At 56.8% G+C, this 19,217-nt stretch overlaps 3 protein-coding genes across 9 annotated transcripts; 2 read left to right on the top strand and 1 right to left on the bottom strand.

Moving 5' to 3' along the window:
- Positions 1-716: 716 nt before the first annotated feature.
- On the top strand, positions 717-3,026 carry VKORC1 (vitamin K epoxide reductase complex subunit 1). 2 transcript variants are annotated; one of them, XM_004439459.3, is made up of 3 exons: positions 737-970; positions 1,739-1,848; positions 2,557-3,026. In XM_004439459.3, the coding sequence occupies exons 1-3, from the start codon at positions 798-800 to the stop codon at positions 2,763-2,765; spliced, it is 492 nt and encodes a 163-aa protein (XP_004439516.1). In that variant the 5' UTR covers positions 737-797; the 3' UTR covers positions 2,766-3,026. The 2 variants fall into 2 exon arrangements, with proteins under 2 accessions (XP_004439517.1, XP_004439516.1); XM_004439460.3 differs by lacking the exon at positions 1,739-1,848 and having other exon boundaries at positions 717-970.
- Positions 3,027-3,084: 58 nt separating this feature from the next.
- PRSS53 (serine protease 53) lies at positions 3,085-9,427 on the top strand. The gene is given in 12 exon segments (XM_087417350.1): positions 3,085-4,509; positions 5,427-5,447; positions 5,554-5,716; positions 6,013-6,295; positions 6,298-6,576; positions 6,737-6,956; positions 7,738-7,888; positions 7,974-8,215; positions 8,297-8,442; positions 8,679-8,895; positions 9,145-9,182; positions 9,184-9,427. Coding segments are annotated over 12 exon segments (1,890 nt in total). The 5' UTR covers positions 3,085-4,451; the 3' UTR covers positions 9,256-9,427.
- Positions 9,428-9,506: 79 nt separating this feature from the next.
- On the bottom strand, positions 9,507-19,213 carry ZNF646 (zinc finger protein 646). Of its 6 annotated transcripts, none has more exons than XM_087417344.1 (3): positions 19,073-19,213; positions 11,440-16,853; positions 9,507-10,105 (listed from the first exon to the last, which is right to left on the bottom strand). In XM_087417344.1, exons 2-3 carry the CDS (start codon positions 16,769-16,771, stop codon positions 9,984-9,986), a joined length of 5,454 nt encoding a protein of 1,817 aa, XP_087273470.1. In that variant the 5' UTR covers positions 16,772-16,853; positions 19,073-19,213; the 3' UTR covers positions 9,507-9,983. The 6 variants fall into 6 exon arrangements, with proteins under 6 accessions (XP_087273470.1, XP_087273471.1, XP_087273467.1 ...); XM_087417345.1 differs by having other exon boundaries at positions 19,124-19,205; XM_087417341.1 differs by lacking the exon at positions 19,073-19,213 and adding an exon at positions 18,236-18,877.
- Positions 19,214-19,217: the final 4 nt, after the last annotated feature.

The following is a 19,217-nucleotide window of genomic DNA, read 5'->3' as shown; positions in this document are numbered from 1 at the left end:
GCAAGTTTCAGTGCAGACGGGAAGGAAGGAGAGGTATAGGAGAGATGGGTCATCAATAGATGCGATGTCTGTGAAGGGGAGAGCTCAGCTAGCTCACCAAAGGCTTGGAAAGGAGAGACTGTTGGGTTGACCCAGGCTCGGGTTTTGCCAGGCGGGCGCCACAATAGAACATAGGTTAGGATACTGGAAAGAGGGTGGGCGGGGTGATGGAGCTGGGAATTCAAGAGGGGAGAGACCGGCCGCAGGAGGCGCTGGTGAGGCAGGAGGAAATGGCTGAGCAAGCTAGGAGGATTGGAGGTATAGTCCTAATGATGCTGAAGTAATAGTTTCAGGGAAAATGCTGTGTTCTTGATCGGATCGCAGTATTCACTGGATTCCCTGATCCGTTGGTCTCTAAGTCCTGGATGTTCCAATGCTTAGAACGGGGCTTGGCATAGATTAAGCGCCATACTATACTGTTAGCCATATTAATATAATTTTTAAAGTCCGGAGACTCCATTTCCCTTGAGGCATTGCGGCCACTCCGACTACAACTCCCATCCTGCCTAGCAGGCCGCCTGGTCCGTAATTGCCCACGTTCCCTATCCGGTTTTCCAGTTCCAGCTTTCCTCACTGTTTTCCTACCTCGCCAGCATGCCTATCAAGTCTTAGGAACAACCAATTGGGTCAGGGAGTGCGAGACCAGACAGGCCAATCGCCCAGGCAGAGGGGCGGGAGAGGGCGTGGCCATATCCTGCCCTGCTTCTGCTCCGTGGCGGGTTCCCTTAGAGCTGGCGCCTCGGGCGGGGCCGGAAGACATGGGCGCTACCTGGAGGAGCCCGGGTTGGGTGCGGCTCGCCCTCTGCCTCGCGGGCTTAATACTCTCTCTCTACGCGCTGCACGTGAAGGCGGCGCGCGCCCGGGACAAAGATTACCGCGCGCTCTGCGATGTGGGCACGGCCATCAGCTGTTCGCGCGTTTTCTCCTCCAGGTGCGCGCGCAAGTGGGAGGCTTCGGGGACCGGGCTGCTCGTGGGAGCAGTGCATGGAGGCCAGATTGTCAGATGATTCTGGAGTCTGGGATCGGGGTTCCCGTGGAGCGGACGCTTGGGGGCCGGGCTGCTCGAGGGGGCGTTGCCTGGCGAAACGGGTGTGTCCGAGATGGGTGGGGGGCAGATAGTGCTGGGGACTGGGGTTATTCAGGAGTGTAACACGTGGATCCTGATGCCAAGTAATAATGGTCACTGGGCAGGAGGGGGAGGTGGGGTAGCGTGTAGGGACTGCTGAAAAGGCCGTGCTAGGGGATAAGGTGGCCAACTCTGGCTATGCATGAGAGCCCGAGGTTAGTGGGATGAAAGATTACAGAGGAAGGGAGTGGGCGGCCAAGGAGCTGGAGATTTAGGGGTGCAGGGCAGAGAGATTCTGTCTTGGATTCCCAGTTTCTAGTAACTCTGTAAAGCAAGGTGAACTGTTATACCTACTTTGCCATCTTAAGAATTATTGAAGGTCTAAGATGAAAAGAGAGGCCTGTGGGGGAGCCATGGCCAGGCCTAACATAGGATAGGGGCAGTGACATGGAATCCTGACCTGGCCAAAGGGTGGCTATGCTGGGAGGTCACCGACCCTTGGACTCACGAGCGGGTTGGGGGAAAGGGGAGAAAGGGAAGGACAGCCCAGGTGGCTTCTTGGAAATCACCCTTCCAGCACATGGCCCAAGGCACTGAGTTGACACTCCTAACCTGGGGCCTCCCCTCCACCAGGTGGGGCCGGGGCTTTGGACTGGTAGAACACTTGCTGGGCCCGGACAGCATCTTCAATCAATCCAACAGCATATTTGGTTGCATCTTCTACACACTACAGCTATTGTTAGGTGAGTGGCCCTGCCCCTTCATGACAGGCCCCTTTCCCCCTTGGCCAGCCCAGCCCCATCCCTTGCAATCTTGGTGACCCAAACAGCAGCCAGCCAGCTGCTTATCACAGAGCACCCTGCGGGCGGGAACTAACCGGAGTCGCAATTGGTTTAGGTACTGTCAGAGCTAGAACGGCCCTTTTTTTTTTTTTTTTATAATTTTATTTATTTATTTACTTTTCCCCCAAAACCCCAGTAGATAGTTGTATGTCATAGCTGCACATCCTTCTAGTTGCTGTATGTGGGACGTGGCCTCAGCATGGCCGTACAAGCGGTGTGTTGGTGCGCGCCCAGGATCCAAACCCTGGCCGCCAGCAGCGGAGCACGCGCACTTAACCTCTAAGCCATGGGGCCGGCCCTAGAACGGCCCTTAAAGACTTCCTAGGACCCCAGTTTTGTGGAAAAGACTCAGAAGTTCCTTTCTGTGGGAAATCCAAGGATTGCTTGCCTTTCTTCTCATGCAGAGCTCAGCAAGAAAATTCCCTATTTGGGTTCCAGGGGTCACTGAACAGATAGGAGAACCAAGGCCTTGATGTGGCCTGTCAGAGCCTCATTTTAGAGCCTCTTCCCCAGCAGCCCCTGATGTCTGGGTGGCACCATGAAGTCATGGCAGTGTTCTAGAGGTGGCCAGTCCCTAAAGCCCATGCCTGATCCTTTTCTACCTTGCAGGTTGCCTGCGGGCCCGCTGGGCATCTATCCTGCTGGTGCTGAGTTCCCTGGTGTCTCTCGCTGGTTCTGTCTACCTGGCCTGGATCCTATTCTTCGTGCTCTATGATTTCTGCATCGTTTGCATCACTACCTATGCCATCAATGTGGGCCTGATGACGCTCAGCTTCCGCGAGGTCCAGGGACCCCAGGGCAAGGTCAAGGGGCACTGAGCCCTCATGTCAGGCTGACCTCATCTGCTCTGCTTTGGCATGTGAGCCTTGCCAAGGGGGCCATGTCTGGGTCCTTAGAAGAGTCTGCAACCCACCCCCACCCCCACCCCCACCATCCTCGCACACAGGACAATGAACCAAATGTGCCACGCTCTTTCCTCCACCCTAGTGCCTCTGGCTCTGTCTCCAAGGGCTGGTTTCCAAAGCTCCTGCTGTTACCCAAGGAGGGAAGGTTCTGAGCAATAAAATTTCTTAAATAAATTGGCCAAGTCTGAGCATCTGTCTCCTAGGGACCCTAGTGTTGGGGCTTCCCCAGTCTTGCCTCCTCTGGGACTGGAAGGATATGAGTCAGAGCGAGAGTGGAGGGCCTGCCTGGGAAGGGTAGTTAGTCCCTTCTCCAGTGTGTGGAGTGAGCAAGACCCTGGGGCACCATCAGCACCCACCCCCACGAAACAGGCCAGCAGCTTGTCCCTGCTGCCCACAGGAGCCAGGACTCTTCTCCTGGGAGGACAAAGCACACACTTGCAAGGGTAAGCTGCCCTTCTGGTTCTGTGCATGCTTGCTGTGAAGTTCTTCCTATAGTCTAACCTTAACCCCTCTGGCTGCCTTATCTACCACCCCGGGCCAATCTTGGCAGCCACGGAGAGCCAAGAACAGGTTGTGTTTTTGTATTGTTTTTTCCTAATATGTATTGAGCACTTACCCACATGCCAAGCACTGTTTAAGAACATGACATGTGTTAATTCATAGTCCTCATAGCAAGTGTGTGAGGTTGGTACTGTTATTATCCCTATCTTGATGAGGAAACTGAGGTACAGAAAGGCTAAGCAATTTGCCTAAGATCACACAGCTAGTGCTGGGGAGGGTATTAGGGAGTCCTGAGGATTGGAGTCCCCTGGGGCCAGTTGGCTCCAGTGTCTATGGTTTTAACCCTAGCCACAGCTGCTTCTGTGTTGGGGTCAGGGTTCCTGCACAGGCTGGACTGGCCTGAGTTAGAAGTCAGGAAGAGAAAAAGGATGCACCTTGAGCATTCTTCCTTCCTGATTGAGTCTTCCAACACCGGCAAGAAAGGCGGGCACCACTGTAACCCTGTTTCCCAAGGAGGTGGCAGAGACGTGATGAGATTTGCCAGTCTCATAGCCAGCAAGCAGCAGCCCCGGCCCTTCGACACCCAGCTCTGCACACACTGCCTCTGCAGCAAGATGGGAGAAGGTATGTGAAACTCACTTGGACCTGGGCCTAGCGGAGAGGCAGGGAAGCTGAAATGAAGTTAGAACTGGGAGGGCCTGCCCACCGTGCCCTTCACAGTTCCAGGAGGAGAGCTTCCATGCCTGGAGTAAGTTCATTCTATGCCAGGCTCTGGACTAAACATTTTTACATTCAACACTTCTGAGTTTTTCACACAAGGCACAGACAGGCTAACTGTCCAAGGTCACTCAAGTAGTGAGGGAAATGGGATTTGAACCCAGGCAGTCTGGCCATGGCTGAGGCGCCGAGAGGAGTGGTGAGTAGCCCAGGGTCATGCAGTCACAGCTCCAGAGCTAGGAGCTGCTGGCTCCCTTCCAACCCAGGAAAAGTAGTAACACCTCACTACTAGCCAACTGGGGGCGGAGCAGAGGTGGAGCCAGGGAGACCCAGGTGGCCTCTCAGAACCAGAGCACAGGTGGCAGAGTGGCCTGGAGCAGCATGAAGCAGAGCTGGGGACCAGGGCTGCTCATTCTGGGAGCGGTGGTCCTCACAGAGGGTGAGCCATCTGTGTTTGAGCGGGTGGGAGTGGTATGGTGGGAGTTTAGGGGCCACCCTCTGCCCGAGCAGCCCCTGCAGCTTGGTGTCTGTGAGGGGACAGTCTGCCTGTGGCAATATAACTGAGTGTGGCTGTGTGTGTGGGGAGGTGTATGCAGCCACCTGTGTCAAAATGGGTGTGATTTTCTTAGGCTAGATTACAGTCTACGTCTATAGAAACTGTCATTGTGTCTGTGTGTGTACCCTCTGCCCTGTCTGCCTCTCTACCTCCAGAATGACTCTAGGCAAGTTGTGGGGCCCTTTGGCCTCACTCTCCCCATCTTTACACGTCCCATCTTTCCTGGCTCAGATGTTCAATGGCTGTGTTTGTGTGCCCGTGATGGGGAAGAGGCAGGGCAGGAGACCCTCCGGTAGAGTTTCTGGAAAGGTGGGGGAGTCTAAGTCGCCAGAACAGAGGTGGGGTGCGTCTCAGTCTCTTGGAGCCCTCCCCTACTTGGACATGACGCAGGCTTCTAATCCTTCCTCTTAGGCCTCCATGGCTGAGGGCACAATTAAGCTAATACTCTCCACATACACAGGCCGCCCCCCTGACTCAGGGCAGGGGCAGAAGTTGGGGGTTCTGAAGCCTGGAGGAGGGTTGGCCTGGTCCCAAGCTGAACCCCTGTTCCTCAGGCCCAGGAGTGCTGAGTACAGTTGAGGGAGGAAAATTAATTACTGAGTGTATGCCGTGAATAGGTTCCAATAAAAGCTGTTTCTTAATCTCATATAAATATTTTCATTCTGGGAGGGGCTGGTGAGGTAGCCACAGAGTCATAAGCAAGGACCCAGAGCCCGTCCCCCCAAACCTGTCCCCTCCACCAACGCTGGGCCAGGCAGGTAAGGCTCCCCCAGGTCTCACCCGAGTCTCTCTCTTCCTAGGTCTTCAAGCAGCTCAGCCTGGTAAGCTCTGGACACGTGGGGCCTGGGTATTCCTTGGGTCTGGGTCAGGCCTGGGGTGAGAGCAGGACAGGGGCCTGCTGTCAGCCTGACCCACCCCTCTCCACAGCGTGTGGGCAGCGCGGCCCTGGCCCCCCTGAGCCCCAGGAAGGCAACACGGTGCCTGGCGAGTGGCCATGGCAGGCCAGTGTGAGGAGGCAGGGGGTCCACATCTGCAGTGGGTCCCTGGTGGCAGACACCTGGGTCCTCACCGCTGCCCACTGCTTTGAAAAGTGAGTTATGGCTGGGGTCAAACAGGGTTTCTGGCTTTGGGGGGTGGGTGATTTGTCCCCAGACCCCGCAAAGTTGATCCCTGCTGTTAGAATAACAAAGTACCACTTACTGAGAATATGCTGTAACAAGCTTTCATGGTAGAAGCCTTATAGGTGAGAAAACTGAGACGGGGAGAAGGAAAGACCTTGCCTAAAGCCATGGGCTGACACTCGTCCACCTTTCACCTACCGTGTGCTGTCTCCCATGGTGTCACTGTTCCCTTTGCACTCAACGCCTGGCCTTGTCCCTCTTCCAGGGAAGCAGTGACAGAACTGAACTCCTGGTCAGTTGTCGTGGGTTCTCTGCAGCGTGAGGGGCTGAGCCCAGGGGCTGAAGAGGTGGGGGTGACTGCTCTGCAGTTGCCCAGGGCCTATAACCACTACAGCCAGGGCTCAGACCTGGCCCTGCTGCGGCTCGCCCAACCCACGGCCCACACACCTCTCTGCTTGCCCCAACCTGCCCATCGCTTCCCTTTTGGGATCTCTTGCTGGGCCACTGGCTGGGACCAGGACACCAGCGATGGTAAGTGCTGTCCCAGACTGAAGCCCAAAGAGGCACTCCACTTGCCAAAGGTCACACAGCCTCAGTTGTCAACTGTCCCTGCCCCCAGTCTCCCTTGTTTCCCCGAGCCCAGACTCCGGTCCCAACCCCCTCTCTTTTGCCAGCTCCCACAACTCTACGGAATCTGCGCCTGCGTCTTATCAGCCGCCCCACGTGTAACTGTCTCTACAACCGGCTGCACCAGCGGCTGTTGGCCAGCCCAGCCCGGCCTGGGATGCTGTGTGGGGGTCCCCAGCCTGGGGTGCAGGGGCCCTGTCAGGTCTGAGAGGGAGGACAGGGGAAGGGAGCAGCAAGGGAGGAGGCCTAGCCTTTGGCTGGGTGCTCAATCCACAGGGATGGGTGGGAGGGCCGCTGTGGAAGGGCCTTAGCCTAAGGCTGGGGCTCAGGTGTCTGTCCTTGCTTCCGTTGCCCGGCTCCAGGGAGATTCCGGGGGCCCCGTGATGTGCCGCGAGCCTGAGGGACAGTGGGTTCAGGCTGGGATCATCAGCTTTGCATCAAACTGTGCCCAGGAAGACACTCCTGTGCTGCTAACCAACATGGCTGCTCACAGCTCCTGGCTGCAGGCTCGAGCTCAGGGGGCAGCCTTCCTGGCCCAAAACCCAGAGACCCTAGAGATCAGTGATGAGGACAGCTGTGTAGGTATGAGCAAGGGGTGTTAGGAGTGGGACATGTGGGGACACCCAGGTCTGCATGACGACTTCTGGGCAGCAGGTGGAAGCTACAGTGAAACAAATTTCAGCTCAGAATACAGAATTGATACAGGGCATCCACATACTGCCAGGGGCTAACTATGGGGCTTTTAAGGCCACTTTCAGCCCCCAGGATGAGAACAGCCCCATTTAGGGCTAAGAGGCATAGATGCTTCGGAACTTTATGGGTTTGGAGTTTAGGTAAGAAGACGGGTATCTGAGATCTGGCTGAAGGTTTTTGGGGTAAGCTCCAAGTTTCCAAGTGGGGACCCAGCGAGATTAGACAGGGCAGGGCTCCCACTTAGAATTGTGGCATTAAGTGACTAACATGCAAATTGCATGCAAAGTAATTCCTGAGACGGAAGCTATGTCTTGATGACAAGAGGAGCACTAGTGAGCCAGGAATTCTGGGGTGAGTCCCAGCCCGGAGGGATGCAGACAGGTGGGGTAGGGGAGTGATGAGCAGGCCACTCCCATGAGGCTGGACCATCAGAGTTAAAACCTTAAACCCTGGCTTTTGAATCCCAAGTCTGCCAGCTGCTCGTGGTTACTGAGCTAGAAAGTCACTTAACCTCTCTGGGACTTTGGTTACCTTCGGTAACAAGAGTAACAAAATTCAACTTAAAAGGATATTGTGAGGATTTGACAGTGCGTGGGAAACACTTAGCACAGGGCCTGGCATGCAGTGAGCACTTAGCAAGAAGGCAGATGATGTAATCGGTCTGTTTCAGCCTGTGGCTCCTTGAGGAGAGAAGGTCCCCAGGCAGGAGCCCCCTCTGCATGGCCCTGGGATGCCAAGCTGAAGCACCAAGGGAGGCTCGCCTGTGGCGGAGCCCTGGTATCAGAGGAGGTGGTGCTGACTGCTGCCCACTGCTTCATTGGGTGAGCCCCGTCTCCCTCGCCTTTGTGCCCCCTGCCCTTGCTGGCGGCCCTGCCACCCAATGCTGTCAATGCTGCTTCTGCACAGGCGCCAGACCCCAGAGGAATGGAGTGTAGTGCTGGGGGCCGGACCAGAGGAGCGGCGCCTGAAGCAACTCATCCTGCATGGGGCTTATACCCACCCGGAGGGGGGCTATGATGTCGCCCTCCTGCTGCTGGCGCAGCCTGTGACACTGGGCCCCAGCCTGCGGCCCCTCTGCCTGCCTTACGCTGACCACCGCCTACCTGATGGGGAACGTGGCTGGGTCCTGGGGCTGGCCCAAGGAGCAGGTACATAGGACAGGGCCACCAGCAGCTGTCCATCTCGCCTAGAGGCCACCGGGGCAACTGGGTCTTTTCCCTTCCCTACAGGCACCAGCTCCCTTCAGACAGTGCCTGTGACCCTCTTGGGCCCCAGGGCCTGCAGCCGGCTGCATGCAGCCCTTGGGAGCGATGGCATCACCATTCTGCCAGGGATGGTGTGTACCAGTGTTGTGGGTGAGCCGCCCCGCTGTGAGGTGAGCCCCAGTCCCCAAAACCTCACCCCACAGACTCCTGGTGTCCTCACCCTGCAACTTATAAATAGACCTTCTGCCAGGCTTGGTCTCCAGACCTGCCTCTCACCTGAAACTCAGCCTTTCTGCCTACTGGCTCCCAAAGAGCCAGAGCCTCAGCCCAGCCCCTAGCCCCTTCTGTCCCCCACAGCTGCCTAGGGGGAAGAGGAAGTCACCCAGTGTCACCTGACCCCTGACAGGGCCTGTCTGGGGCACCACTGGTGCACGAGGTGAGGGGCACATGGTTCCTGGCTGGGCTACACAGCTTTGGAGATGCCTGCCAAGGCCCTGCAAGGCCTGCGGTCTTCGCAGCACTCCCCACCTATGAGAACTGGGTCAGCAGTTTGGACTGGCAGGTCTACTTCGCCAAGGAGCCGGAGCCAGAGGCTGAGACTGGAAGCTGCCCGGCCAACATGAGTAGGTGCCCTGGGGCCTCCCTGCCAACACTTCCCTCCCTAGACCCCTTCTCTCTCAGTCTAGGAAAAGACCTGTTCTGACCCACCTGCAGCTGCCCTCGTTGGGGTGGAGCAGTGGACAGACCCATCTGGATTCGAATTCTCGTTCTTTGTCACTGTGTGACACAGACCGGGCCTCTCAACCTCTTCGAACATCAATTTTCTCATCTGTCATGGGGGATAAGTAGCACCTCCTTCCTCTTCCTTCAAGGAAGGGAGGAAAGTTGTGAGAATGAGGCCAACCCTATACCTCCTTCCTCTCCCTGACAGGGCAACCAGCCGGCTGTTGACAAGTGGCTCTGGGATGCTGCAAACACAGTGAGGCAATTCCTGCGTCACTGCCCCTGCCCCTCTCCCATTCCCTCCACCCACACGATTCCAGGCACTTGGGCAGGCCCAATAGCCCAGGAGGCTCTGGGAAGGAGCCTGCCTGGACCACCACCTGCTCCCACGCCCCACCCTGCAGGACAGGGAGATGTCACCTGTGGAAGTTCCCCCACACCCAACTCTGCTGTCTGACGCACGCGTCCCCAGCTATTCTTCATCCCCTTGGATACAGTCACACCAGCCACGTACTTCGAAAATTTCTTTTTTTGTGGGGAGCAATTTTCCTTTTTTTTAAAACTTAAATAAATTGTTACAAAATAGACTTTAGAAAATAAGTTACAAATTGTAGCAAAAGGCTCCCCTTCCACAGGCAACATTCCCACCTGTGGCTCTCTAAATCTGCCTCTCCCTGGTGTTGGAATCTGGCTGGCGAGGGTGGTCCAGCATCATGGCAGCGCCTGGCACCAGGTTTCTTGCAGAGCTGGTCATACGGAAGAGCATGGTGACAAAGGCTGGGGGAAGGACGTCCTTCAAGGACACAGGAACATGAGGAACACCTTACCCCCTCCTTGGGAAAGCAGCCAGATCTGGGTCCTCTTGGCAGGGGGAGAGGAGAAAAGAGATGGGGATGCCCAAACTACTCCTGAGCAAAACATGGAGATCAAGCCTTTCCCTGCAACCCACCCCCCCCACCCCATATTCTGATCTTTGGAGACTTGAAGTTCAGAGGGAGAAGCTGAGGTCTGCAGGCCACTGGGGTGAAGGGTCCAGGAGTGGGGTGGTGGGGGTGGGTGGAAGAGGCAATGACAAGTCCCCTCCTCCCACTGCTGGTGCCTTTGGGGCTCCTGGGGAGAGAGAGAGGAGGTCACTGACTGGGGCAGCAAACTCCACACAGCTTGTACCCCCCTCCCTAGCCCTGCAGGCCATTCCCCCGACCCATGGCTCCAGAGGCCTGTAGGAGAACTCCCAATTACCTCCCCAGACCTGGCCAACTAGCTCCTCACTCATTCCCTTGAGGTCACAAGAAATCTGTGATCCTGAAAGCCATCTCATCAGCCCTCTCAGGGGACTCTCACCCACTATTTCCTCCTTCCCTGACAATCAATCTCTGGTCAAGGGAACACCATCTCAGGGACACCCACTCTTGGTGGCCACTAAATGGAATGGGTCCTGAGAGAAAGGCTACAGATCTCTAGAGGAGGTGGAGAGCTCAAGCCCAGGGCCTGCTGAGGAAACAGGCTGTCCTACTACTCCACAGCCTCATCCTCCAGCAGGGCTGGGTGGAGGTGACTTTCCAAGGAGATTCTTCCTGATAGAGGACAGGAGATAGGAGCTAATGACTGCTGTTGCTACCGCTGGGCCTGGCTTCAAAGAAACAATTATCTGTGACTCAGTCCTCCAGTTAAAGCTGTGTTGGCAGAGAGGGTGATGTGCAGGTGGAAAGGATGGTTTGGTTGGATCCTAAAAAGGAGATACGCAGCAGAGAGAGAGGAAAAGGATTGAATAATGGGAAGGGAAGAGACATGGGCAATACCGGTAAGAAAGGACCAAAAGTCTAGTTTCCAAGAAAAGAGAAGGGGGAGCAGAGACAAGATGCAGGGAAGGAGGGCCAGGGAGCTAGGTGCCAACCAGTGACCCAGTCTCCCTGGCCAAGTCAGCACAGTGAAGCCACAAAGCAGTCCAGTCTGGGGTGCCTCCCATGCCCTCTTCCTCATTCCCTGGCTCCCTACCTACCCTAGGAAAGAGCAGAACCTAGATGATCTTTTTCTCTGGAAATCATTACTTTACTGGCTGGATCAGGAAGATTTCCAGATGTAGTAGCCACATGGTACCCAGCTACCTCCCCTCCTAAAACAAAAAGACCATTCTTCTTTGGCTGCAGCACAGCAGAGGAGCCCAGAAAGCTGCCTCTGCCCCCTGACCACTCTCTACCCCACCTCACTGTGCTCTCTCTTTACCTGACCCAGGGGTTCACACCTCAGCCACTCAAAAGGCAGCATCCTCAAACTTGTTTTCTCACTCCGTATCCAAGCCCCCAACCACCTTTTGGAATCCACGTGACCCTCTCCTCTCACTCCTTGCTCCTCTACCCACCTTGGGACAAGATTTTGACCTCCACTGTGTGCCTACCTCCTGAGACCCTTTGATCCTCTCCCCAAGCCCATTCATGCCCCCGTACCAGAGCTGGCCACTGTCCATTCCTCCTGGTGCTGCTGCCGGTGCTGCAGGAAGCTGATGCGGCGGCGGAAGTGGCGGGGACAATGGGGGCAGGTGAAGGGCCCTTCCCGGGGTGCATGGACTCGCCCATGGCCCTCCAGCCGGGCAGCTGTCCGGAAGGCCTTGCCACAGATGCTGCAGCGGTGGCGCTTGGGGTCCGTGTGGGTCCTGCCATGGTTCTTAAGGGACAGCAGATTAGGCAGAAGCTTGGGGCAGAGGGAGCAGGGATAGAGTCCAGTGGTGTGAGCCTTCTGGTGGTTCAGCAGGCTACCAGCATGGCGGTAGGCACGTCCACATTGGGCACAGCGGAAGGGCCGCTCTTCGTCTTCAGCCACTGTGGACTTTACTCCTTGCCCTCTATTAGGTCTCTCTCTTGGGGCCCTGGGGTGTTCTGATGGGGTCTTCTGGGCTTTCCCTTGGACAGGGAGATCCACCTCATCCTCCATAATCCCAGCTTTGGGATCTCTGGCCTCCTCTATCTGGGGTGGCACCTGTCTGAGGCCCCTGGCATGAGTCTGTAGGTGGCTGGTTAGTTCATGGTGGGACTGAAAGGCCTTGCCACAGTCAGGGCAGGCAAAGGTCTGGGCAGCTATGTGGTTGCGGCTGTGGTTCTTGGTGGCCACAGGATTCAAGAAATCCTTGGAGCAGAGCAGGCAATAGTGGTGGTCTGTCTTGTGGGTGTTGTGGTGGTTCAAGGGACCTTCCGATTGGCAGGTCTTGCCACAATGGCTACAGGAAAAGGGATGGATCTCTGGTTGGAGCTGAGGTCTGCTGTCTCCATTGTCCCAGCTATCCACATGACTCAGACTAGGTCCATTGGGCTGGCTGTTGCCAAGGGGGTAAGGACCCCGGGAGACACTGTCCCCTGACTCGTCTTCTGGCTTGGTCAGTACATGACCCTGAGGAACCCAATCTCCATCATGATTCACCTGTCCCCTGGCTCCTTGCCACCCACCTGCTTTCCCCACGCCCCAGGACACTGGTTCTGTGGCTTCTGAACCTGCTGCCCTCATGGGGCTCTGACTCTGCTCCCCTGGCCTCATGGCTCCATCCTCCAGCTGGGGTACCGACTCAGTACCACCCAATCTGTCCTGTAGTCCCTGGTCATCAGCCAGGTTCCCCTCACTACCCTCTGTGCCATTTGGGCCTCCCTCACCACTTTTGGTCTCCTCCTCATGCTCTCGCAGGTGCCGCTCCAGAGATCCCCGGCCAGGGAAGGCCCGACCACAGAGGGCGCAGCGCACAGCTGCCCGCCGGGATCGCCCTGCACGCCGCCGCCGGCTCTCTGAGTGCAGTCTCTGGTGGTCCTTTAGGGCCATGCGGTTGGAGTAGGTCTTGGGGCAGGTGGGACAGCTATACTGGCCTGTCTCATGGCTGCGCCGGTGGTTTAGGAGGCTACCAGCATGGCGGTAGGTCCGTCCACACTGCCCACACCGGAAGGGCCGATCTTCCCGAGTCAGCTTTCGGGTGGCCCCACCCCCACCCCGCTCAACGTGGACCCGCTGGTGGCTGGCCAGCTGTTTCCGCAGGCGGAAGGCCTTCCCACACTCGCTGCAACGGAAACGCCGGGGATCTGCATGGATGCGCCGGTGGTTCTTGAGGGACATTAGGTTTGAGAAGCCTTTGGAGCAGGCCTGGCAGCCAAAGTGGCCAGTCTGGTGGCTCTGCCGGTGATTGATGAGGCTGCCAGCGTGCTTGTATGACCGGCCGCACACCTCACAGCTGAAGGGCCGCTCAGAGCTGACCTCGGTCTGGCAGCCCTTCTCTGCAGTCTCCAACCTCGGCTCCATCTCTTCCCCCTTCACAGTGGTCTCCTCCCATGCCTCTTCTTTCACCATCGCCAACTCCTCCGAGGGCTCCACTTTAAGTTCTTCCTGGAACTTCCCCACTTCTGCCTGCCCCAGCCCCTCCTCTGCCATGTTCTGGGGCTCACTGCTACCTCCTGCCTCTGCAATGGGCCCCACCTGGGGCTCAGAGCCTTTGCAGCGCGGGTGGTTTCGCAGATGATTACGGTAGGCAGCCAGGTTGGGGTAGCAGCGGGAGCAGACAGGGCAGATGAAGTCTCCGGTCTGGTGGATCTTGCGGTGGTTCACCAGACTGCCCCCATGGCGATAGGTCTTGCCACACTGGTTGCAGCGGAAGGGGCGGGGCTGGTCCTCCAGAGAACTTTCCTCACCCTGCATGCAAAGGCTGTCTGCAACAGTGGTACCTACACCCTCTCCAGACTTTGTGTCTCCATCCTCCCCAGAGAGAGAGATCACTGTGCCCTCAAAGACACTGTCTGCAACCATTCCTGGGGCATCAGCACCTGACTCTCCCAAGTGGTTGGGAGCCTTGTCTGCGGTGTTCCCAGAACTCTGACTTTGGTGGTGACGCTCTAGGCTCCCCAGGTCATCATAGGTCTGACCACAGCAGCCACAGATGTGCCCATAACCAGCTCCATCCAGCGCCTCTACCTCCCGCTGCAGCTGATTCAACAGCTCTGCTTCTGAGAGTTGCAGTGGGGGGCTACGAGTGGATGCCTCTGCGGCTCCTTCCTCTTCCGCCTCCTCCTCCGAGCCCTCAGTCATGCCAGAAGAGTCATGAGCCTGGCGCTGGTGAAGCCGGTAGCCAGCCCGCCCGGGGAAGATCATGCCGCAGAGGCAGCAGAGGAAAGGCTGTGCTGAGGCTGCTTCTCCGGGCCCGTGGTTCTGGAAGTGGCTGCGCAGGGCAGGCAGAGAGTCAAACTCCTTTGGGCAGAGGGAGCACTGATAGATGCCTGGTGGATGGCAGGGCCTGTGGCTCAGCAGGCCGGTGGCATGGGGGAAAGAATGCCCACAATCAGAACATGTGTGGGACACCTCAGCCTCCCAGCTAGTGACAGCTTCGGCAGAGTGGGAAGGGGAGCTGGGCTGGCTGGTGGCTGGTTTCTGGTCTTCATCCATCCCAGTGAGGCCATCACAGAAGCGAGTCCCATTTCTTTCCTCATCACCTGGGATGTCCAAGTTGTCAAGGAAACAGGCCTCCTGCTTTTCCAGTCCTTCCTCAGTGCCTCTTCTCTCTCTATCACCCTGGAAACAGGCCTCATCCCTCTCAAGCCCACACTTGTCTCTTTCAGCTTCAGCCTGCAAACAGGCCCCATCACTTTCCACGTTGCCTTCAGCTCCACTAGGACTTTCCCCTAAAGGGTCTTGGGGACAGTCTAGGCCGTCGTCGTCTCCCACCAACTCCTGGGCCCAGTTCCCACCTGACAGGAGTTTGGCTTCTCCCCCACCACCAGCACTACCAGGCCGCCTCCGGTGCCGCCGGCTCCGCCGTCGACTGTGGCGTCGCAAGTGATTCTTCATGGCAGCCATGGTATGGAAATGCTTGGCACAGGCCCCACAACTGAAGTCTCCTGTCTGGTGGGTCTGCCTGTGGTTGATAAGGCTGCCTGAGTGGCGATAACTCTTTCCACAGTCTCGGCAGGCAAAAGCCCGAGGTGGTGATCCCCTCATCTCTGTCCTGATGTTTTCCCCTTCCCCATGGGTCCGCACATGACGTTCAAGGCTCTCAGTGTCTTCAAAGAGCATCCCACACTTGCTACATATCTGTGCTGCTGTCTTATCTGCTGCTGGGGGGACATCAGTGGCCTCTTCTTCACGTTTCCACCCATGCCCCTGATCTGTATGTGGGGCTCCCTCTGCTCCCACTGGGTCAGGCGGGAGCTCCACCTTGAGGTGGCTGGGGGCACCCTCAGTTCCTGGGCCTGCGCTGCAGCGAGCAGCCTTGCAATGGACCCGCACGTGGTTACGCAGGGCCATAAGGTTGGGATACTTGCGGGGACAGAGTGAGCACTGGTACTCTCCTGTCCGATGGCTGTGGCGGTGGTTCACCAGGCTTCCCCGATGGCGGTAAGCCCGACCACACTCATTGCACTTATAGGGGCGGTGGTCCAGGGTGGTGGTGGGGACCTCTTTCTCTTTGTAGGTGGTCCCAGCCAGAGGCAGAGGAGCTAGTGGCACTGATGGCTGCCCATCCTCCCCAGCTCCTTGCCGGGGTCTGTGATGAGCCCGCACGTGGTTTTTGAGGGCAGCTGCATTAAACAGCTGCTTGGAACAGATGGAACAGGGGTAGACACCTGTCTGGTGGCTCTTGCGATGGTTGATGAGGCTCCCAGCATGGCGGTAAGTACGGCCACAGTCACCACAGCGGAAAGGCCGGTACTCCTCCAGGCCACTGTCCTCCAGCTCCCCAGAGGTGCTGAGCTTCCCAGAGCCATTCAGCATCTGTGTACTAGGGAGTTGGTCCTGGCTGCTCCCGTCTGTGTGCCCATTGGTGGTAGGCATCCCTTTCTCTTCCCACAGCCGCTCTTGCCTTTCACCCTCATGGGACTGCTGGTGTTCCAGCAGCTCTCGGGGGAGCCGGAAGGCACGGGGGCAGTGGGGGCATTGGTAAGGCCGATACTGGGCATGGAGTCGGGAGTGGTTCTTCAGAGCCATGAGGTTAGAGAACTCCTTGAAGCAGACGGCACAAGGGTAGACGCCCAGGGTGTGGCTCTGGCGGTGGTTGGTGAGGCTCCCAGCATGCTTGTAGGTCTTGCCACACTGACTGCACTTGTACCGACGTTCCTCCTCAGCAGGAGGGGACTGGGTAGGCTCCTGGCCCCCAGTGAAATTCACTACTGATTCAGCCAAATACTGTTCCAAATTGCTCAGGAGGCTGCTGGCTGGGGTGGGGAGAGGTGGGGCTCTGGCAGAGTTGGTGGTGGGCCCCCAGCCCTCTGCACCCTCCTCAGGACCTGGCTGGCTTTCCCAGCCTTCTCTTTGTCTGGTGGGTGGATCTTCCCAAGTGCCCAGAGCTGCCCTGGGATCAGGCCCAGACTCACAATCAGATGTCTCTTCAGTACGTTTTTTCTGGTTTTCCCAGCCTTCCTCAGGGCCAAGCCTCTGGCTCCAGGAGTCAGGGGACACTGTCTCCCCCTGGAGGTGTGCAGGGGCTTCCTTGGGGCGAGGGGGCCTGCGTCTGCGGCGGCCCTCAGGTGCATGAGTCCTCATGTGGCTCTTGAGGGCCATGGGATTGGTAAAGTCCTTGCCACAGGTGGTACAGGGGAAAAGGCCAGTCTCGTGAGTCCGGCGATGGTTGACCAGGCTTCCTGGGTGACGGTAGCCCCGCCCACACTGCTGACAGCGGTAGGGCCGAGGGATGCTGTCAGCCTCCTCACTGTCCTGGCTGGAAGATGGATGGAGCAGTTCACGGTGCCGTGACAGTTCCGGGAGGCTAGGAAAGTGGCGCTGACAGTCAGAGCAGCTGAGTGAGGTGGGCAAGTCCTCCATGGGGCAATGTGGCAGAAACCTGGCGGTTCAGGAAGAGCAGGCAGGTGGCAGCAGCATCTTCCTCTGGTGGAGAGGCCAAGGCCTAGGAAGAGGGGGCAGTGGTCAGAAGGAAGGCCTGAATTAACTTGGCCTCTTGGCTCTATGAGCAACAAGTTCACCAGTGGTCACAGAGAGGTTCCCCAAGCAGCAACGCCCAGAGACCTGCTTTCTACTGGATCTAATCTGGAAGCACCACCATTTAAGGCTTCCCTACACACAAGCTCCCCAAATATGGGAGCTCCCCTAAGCCTAATGCATCCCTAGAGATATAGATAAGGAAACTAAAGTCTAGAGGGATGACACCTACCTCTGATCACAGACCCATTATCCTGTTTTTCAGACCAAATCCGAAAGTCTTACTGTCCCTAACCTTCTGCTCTCTATAATTCTGAAACAAACAAACCTACCTCCTGTGACATCTTTTTTTTTTAATTGCAGTAACATTGGTTTATAATGTTATATTCCTGTAACATCTTGAAAGGAAACCTGAGCCTTTTCTAGGACCTTCAATAAAATAAGTCCAATCATCTCTCCTTCACTTCTCAGCTAAACAGAGTAATCTAAAGGCACTGAAAAAGCAGCCTCTTTCTCCAGTTGACAGCTGAGGGTCTGAGAGGTGAGGTTAGGGGCCCCCTTCAGAGAAAGAGCTGGCTTGTTCCCCCACCTCCCCTATTGCTTTCAGGGTCACTAGGTCGCCTTCCTAAAGACTCTCTTGGCCACTTCCTTCACCTACTTCCCCTGAACCCAAACTATCTTCCATCTTGGAAATTCCATCCCATTCCAGGTTGTTCTTCGCCCCCTACCTTTTTCCTCCCCACGCCTCCTCACTTTATCCACCCCATCCGTTCTCACTTGTTCTTCTACTTCCTCTCATAATACTGGTGATGCCAGCAACACATGCTAACTGAGCATTACCATATGCCAGGCACTGAGCTAAGTAAAGAATAATCACTGTATCACTTAACCCTCACAACACACTGCAAGACCTGTCATCCCATTTCACACACGGGCAAACCCACTGACTCTGCCAGTCTTCTTTCCAGAGTCCTTGTTCTCTCCACAGCAGGCCCCCGTGCCTCCTACATCACCTTGGCCTTCTCTGACTCTGATTCTTCACTCCCACGGGACCCCAATACAACTCCTATCTCCGACTCTAAACCCCCTCATTGAAACTGCTCCCCGAGGGCCGGCTCCGTGGCTTAGCGGTTGAGTGCATGCGCTCTCATGCTGGCGGCCCGGGTTCGGATCCCGGGCACACCCCAAGGCACCACTTCTCCGTCCAACGCGAGGCCGAGTCCCACGTACAGCAACTAGAAGGATGTGAACCTATGACATACAACTGTCTACTGGGGCTTTGGGGGGAAAAAAATGAATAAATAAAATCTTTAAAAAAAAAAAAAAAGAAACTGCTCCCCGAATTCTCACCTCACACAGCCCTTAGCTCAAGAGTCCTGTCTCCTAATCAACTCCCAATGAGGTCCTCTCGCCTCAGTCATCTCCTCGGCCGATTTGCTCTTAGGACCCCTACCTCATACGGGTGGCCCCTTCTCGTTCCCGCCGCGGGTACGTCCGTTGGGGACCGCGAACGGGAGCGCGCCTGCGCACTGGGACCCTCACCCTAACCGCAGCCGCGCGCCTCAAGGAGTGGCTGTGGGGGGCTCTCGCGCTCGCACGCACGCACACTCAGCTAGGGCTCCTGGGAGGTGGGAGGAGAGGGAAAGAGGAAAAGGAGAAGCGGGAGAAGAAAGGAGGTAGAGGAAAGAGGACGCAGCTAGCACGACCCAGGAGTCTACCCCGAGCTCCGCGGACACTTCCTATTGTTACTAGGAAACAGGAAGTGTCCTAGCCGCAAAAGCTTCCCCGCGAAACCTGCGCCCTGAGAACACTTCCCGTCCCTCCTCCAAGCAGCCTTTCTACACAGGCACACTTCCGGCGCTGGGGGCGAAGTAGCTCAAACGCGACTCTGACCCCGCCCACGTAGGTCAAAGCGCGGCGTTGTTTAGCATTAACCTTAGCCACACTTCCGGCAAGAGCCGCTAAAACCTTTCCGGTGCATATTAGCTGAGCGCAGAAGAGGAAAGAAAAAGAGTTATGCAGCACCGGCCTCAGTACTCTGGCGATATTTTTCGTGGGTCTCCCTGAAAAACTTCCCAAGACAGATTGAGGGAGCTTCATTCGCTCCTCGCTCTTAAGGGAAATGTTGTGGAATATAAGCGGATTTAGGTACTACAGATCTTGAATATGGCCTTTCTGTCCTCCCACCTTCTAGTTCTTGGTGATCTGGCCCCAAGCTAGCAATAGCCCGGTGTATACCGTAGACCCGTCCGGCATCCCCTGTCATTAGCACCCACACAGGACCCGTGCAGGATGCTTCTCCGCCACTTTCGGCTGGGGGTGCTTCGGTGAA

The sequence above is a fragment of the Ceratotherium simum genome, chromosome 26, assembly GCF_057802395.1.
Source record: "Ceratotherium simum simum isolate JZ-2026a chromosome 26, ASM5780239v1, whole genome shotgun sequence".
NCBI lineage: Eukaryota > Metazoa > Chordata > Mammalia > Perissodactyla > Rhinocerotidae > Ceratotherium > Ceratotherium simum.
The sequence above is the reverse complement of the archived record's forward strand: the minus strand, read 5'-3'. Positions and strand labels throughout refer to the sequence as shown.

What these genes read in the sequence shown, in the direction of transcription:
- ZNF646 (XM_087417344.1), bottom strand. Translation starts at nt 16,771, where the DNA reads ATGGAGGACTTGCCCACCTCACTCAGCTGCTCTGACTGTCAGCGCCAC. An exon ending in ATGGACAGTGGCCAGCTCTG is followed by an intron (nt 10,106 to 11,439) that starts GTACGGGGGCAT and finishes CTCTCTCCCCAG; the next exon opens with GAGCCCCAAAGGCACCAGCA.
- VKORC1 (XM_004439459.3), top strand. Translation starts at nt 798, where the DNA reads ATGGGCGCTACCTGGAGGAGCCCGGGTTGGGTGCGGCTCGCCCTCTGC. An exon ending in TCGCGCGTTTTCTCCTCCAG is followed by an intron (nt 971 to 1,738) that starts GTGCGCGCGCAA and finishes CCCCTCCACCAG; the next exon opens with GTGGGGCCGGGGCTTTGGAC. An exon ending in CACACTACAGCTATTGTTAG is followed by an intron (nt 1,849 to 2,556) that starts GTGAGTGGCCCT and finishes TCTACCTTGCAG; the next exon opens with GTTGCCTGCGGGCCCGCTGG.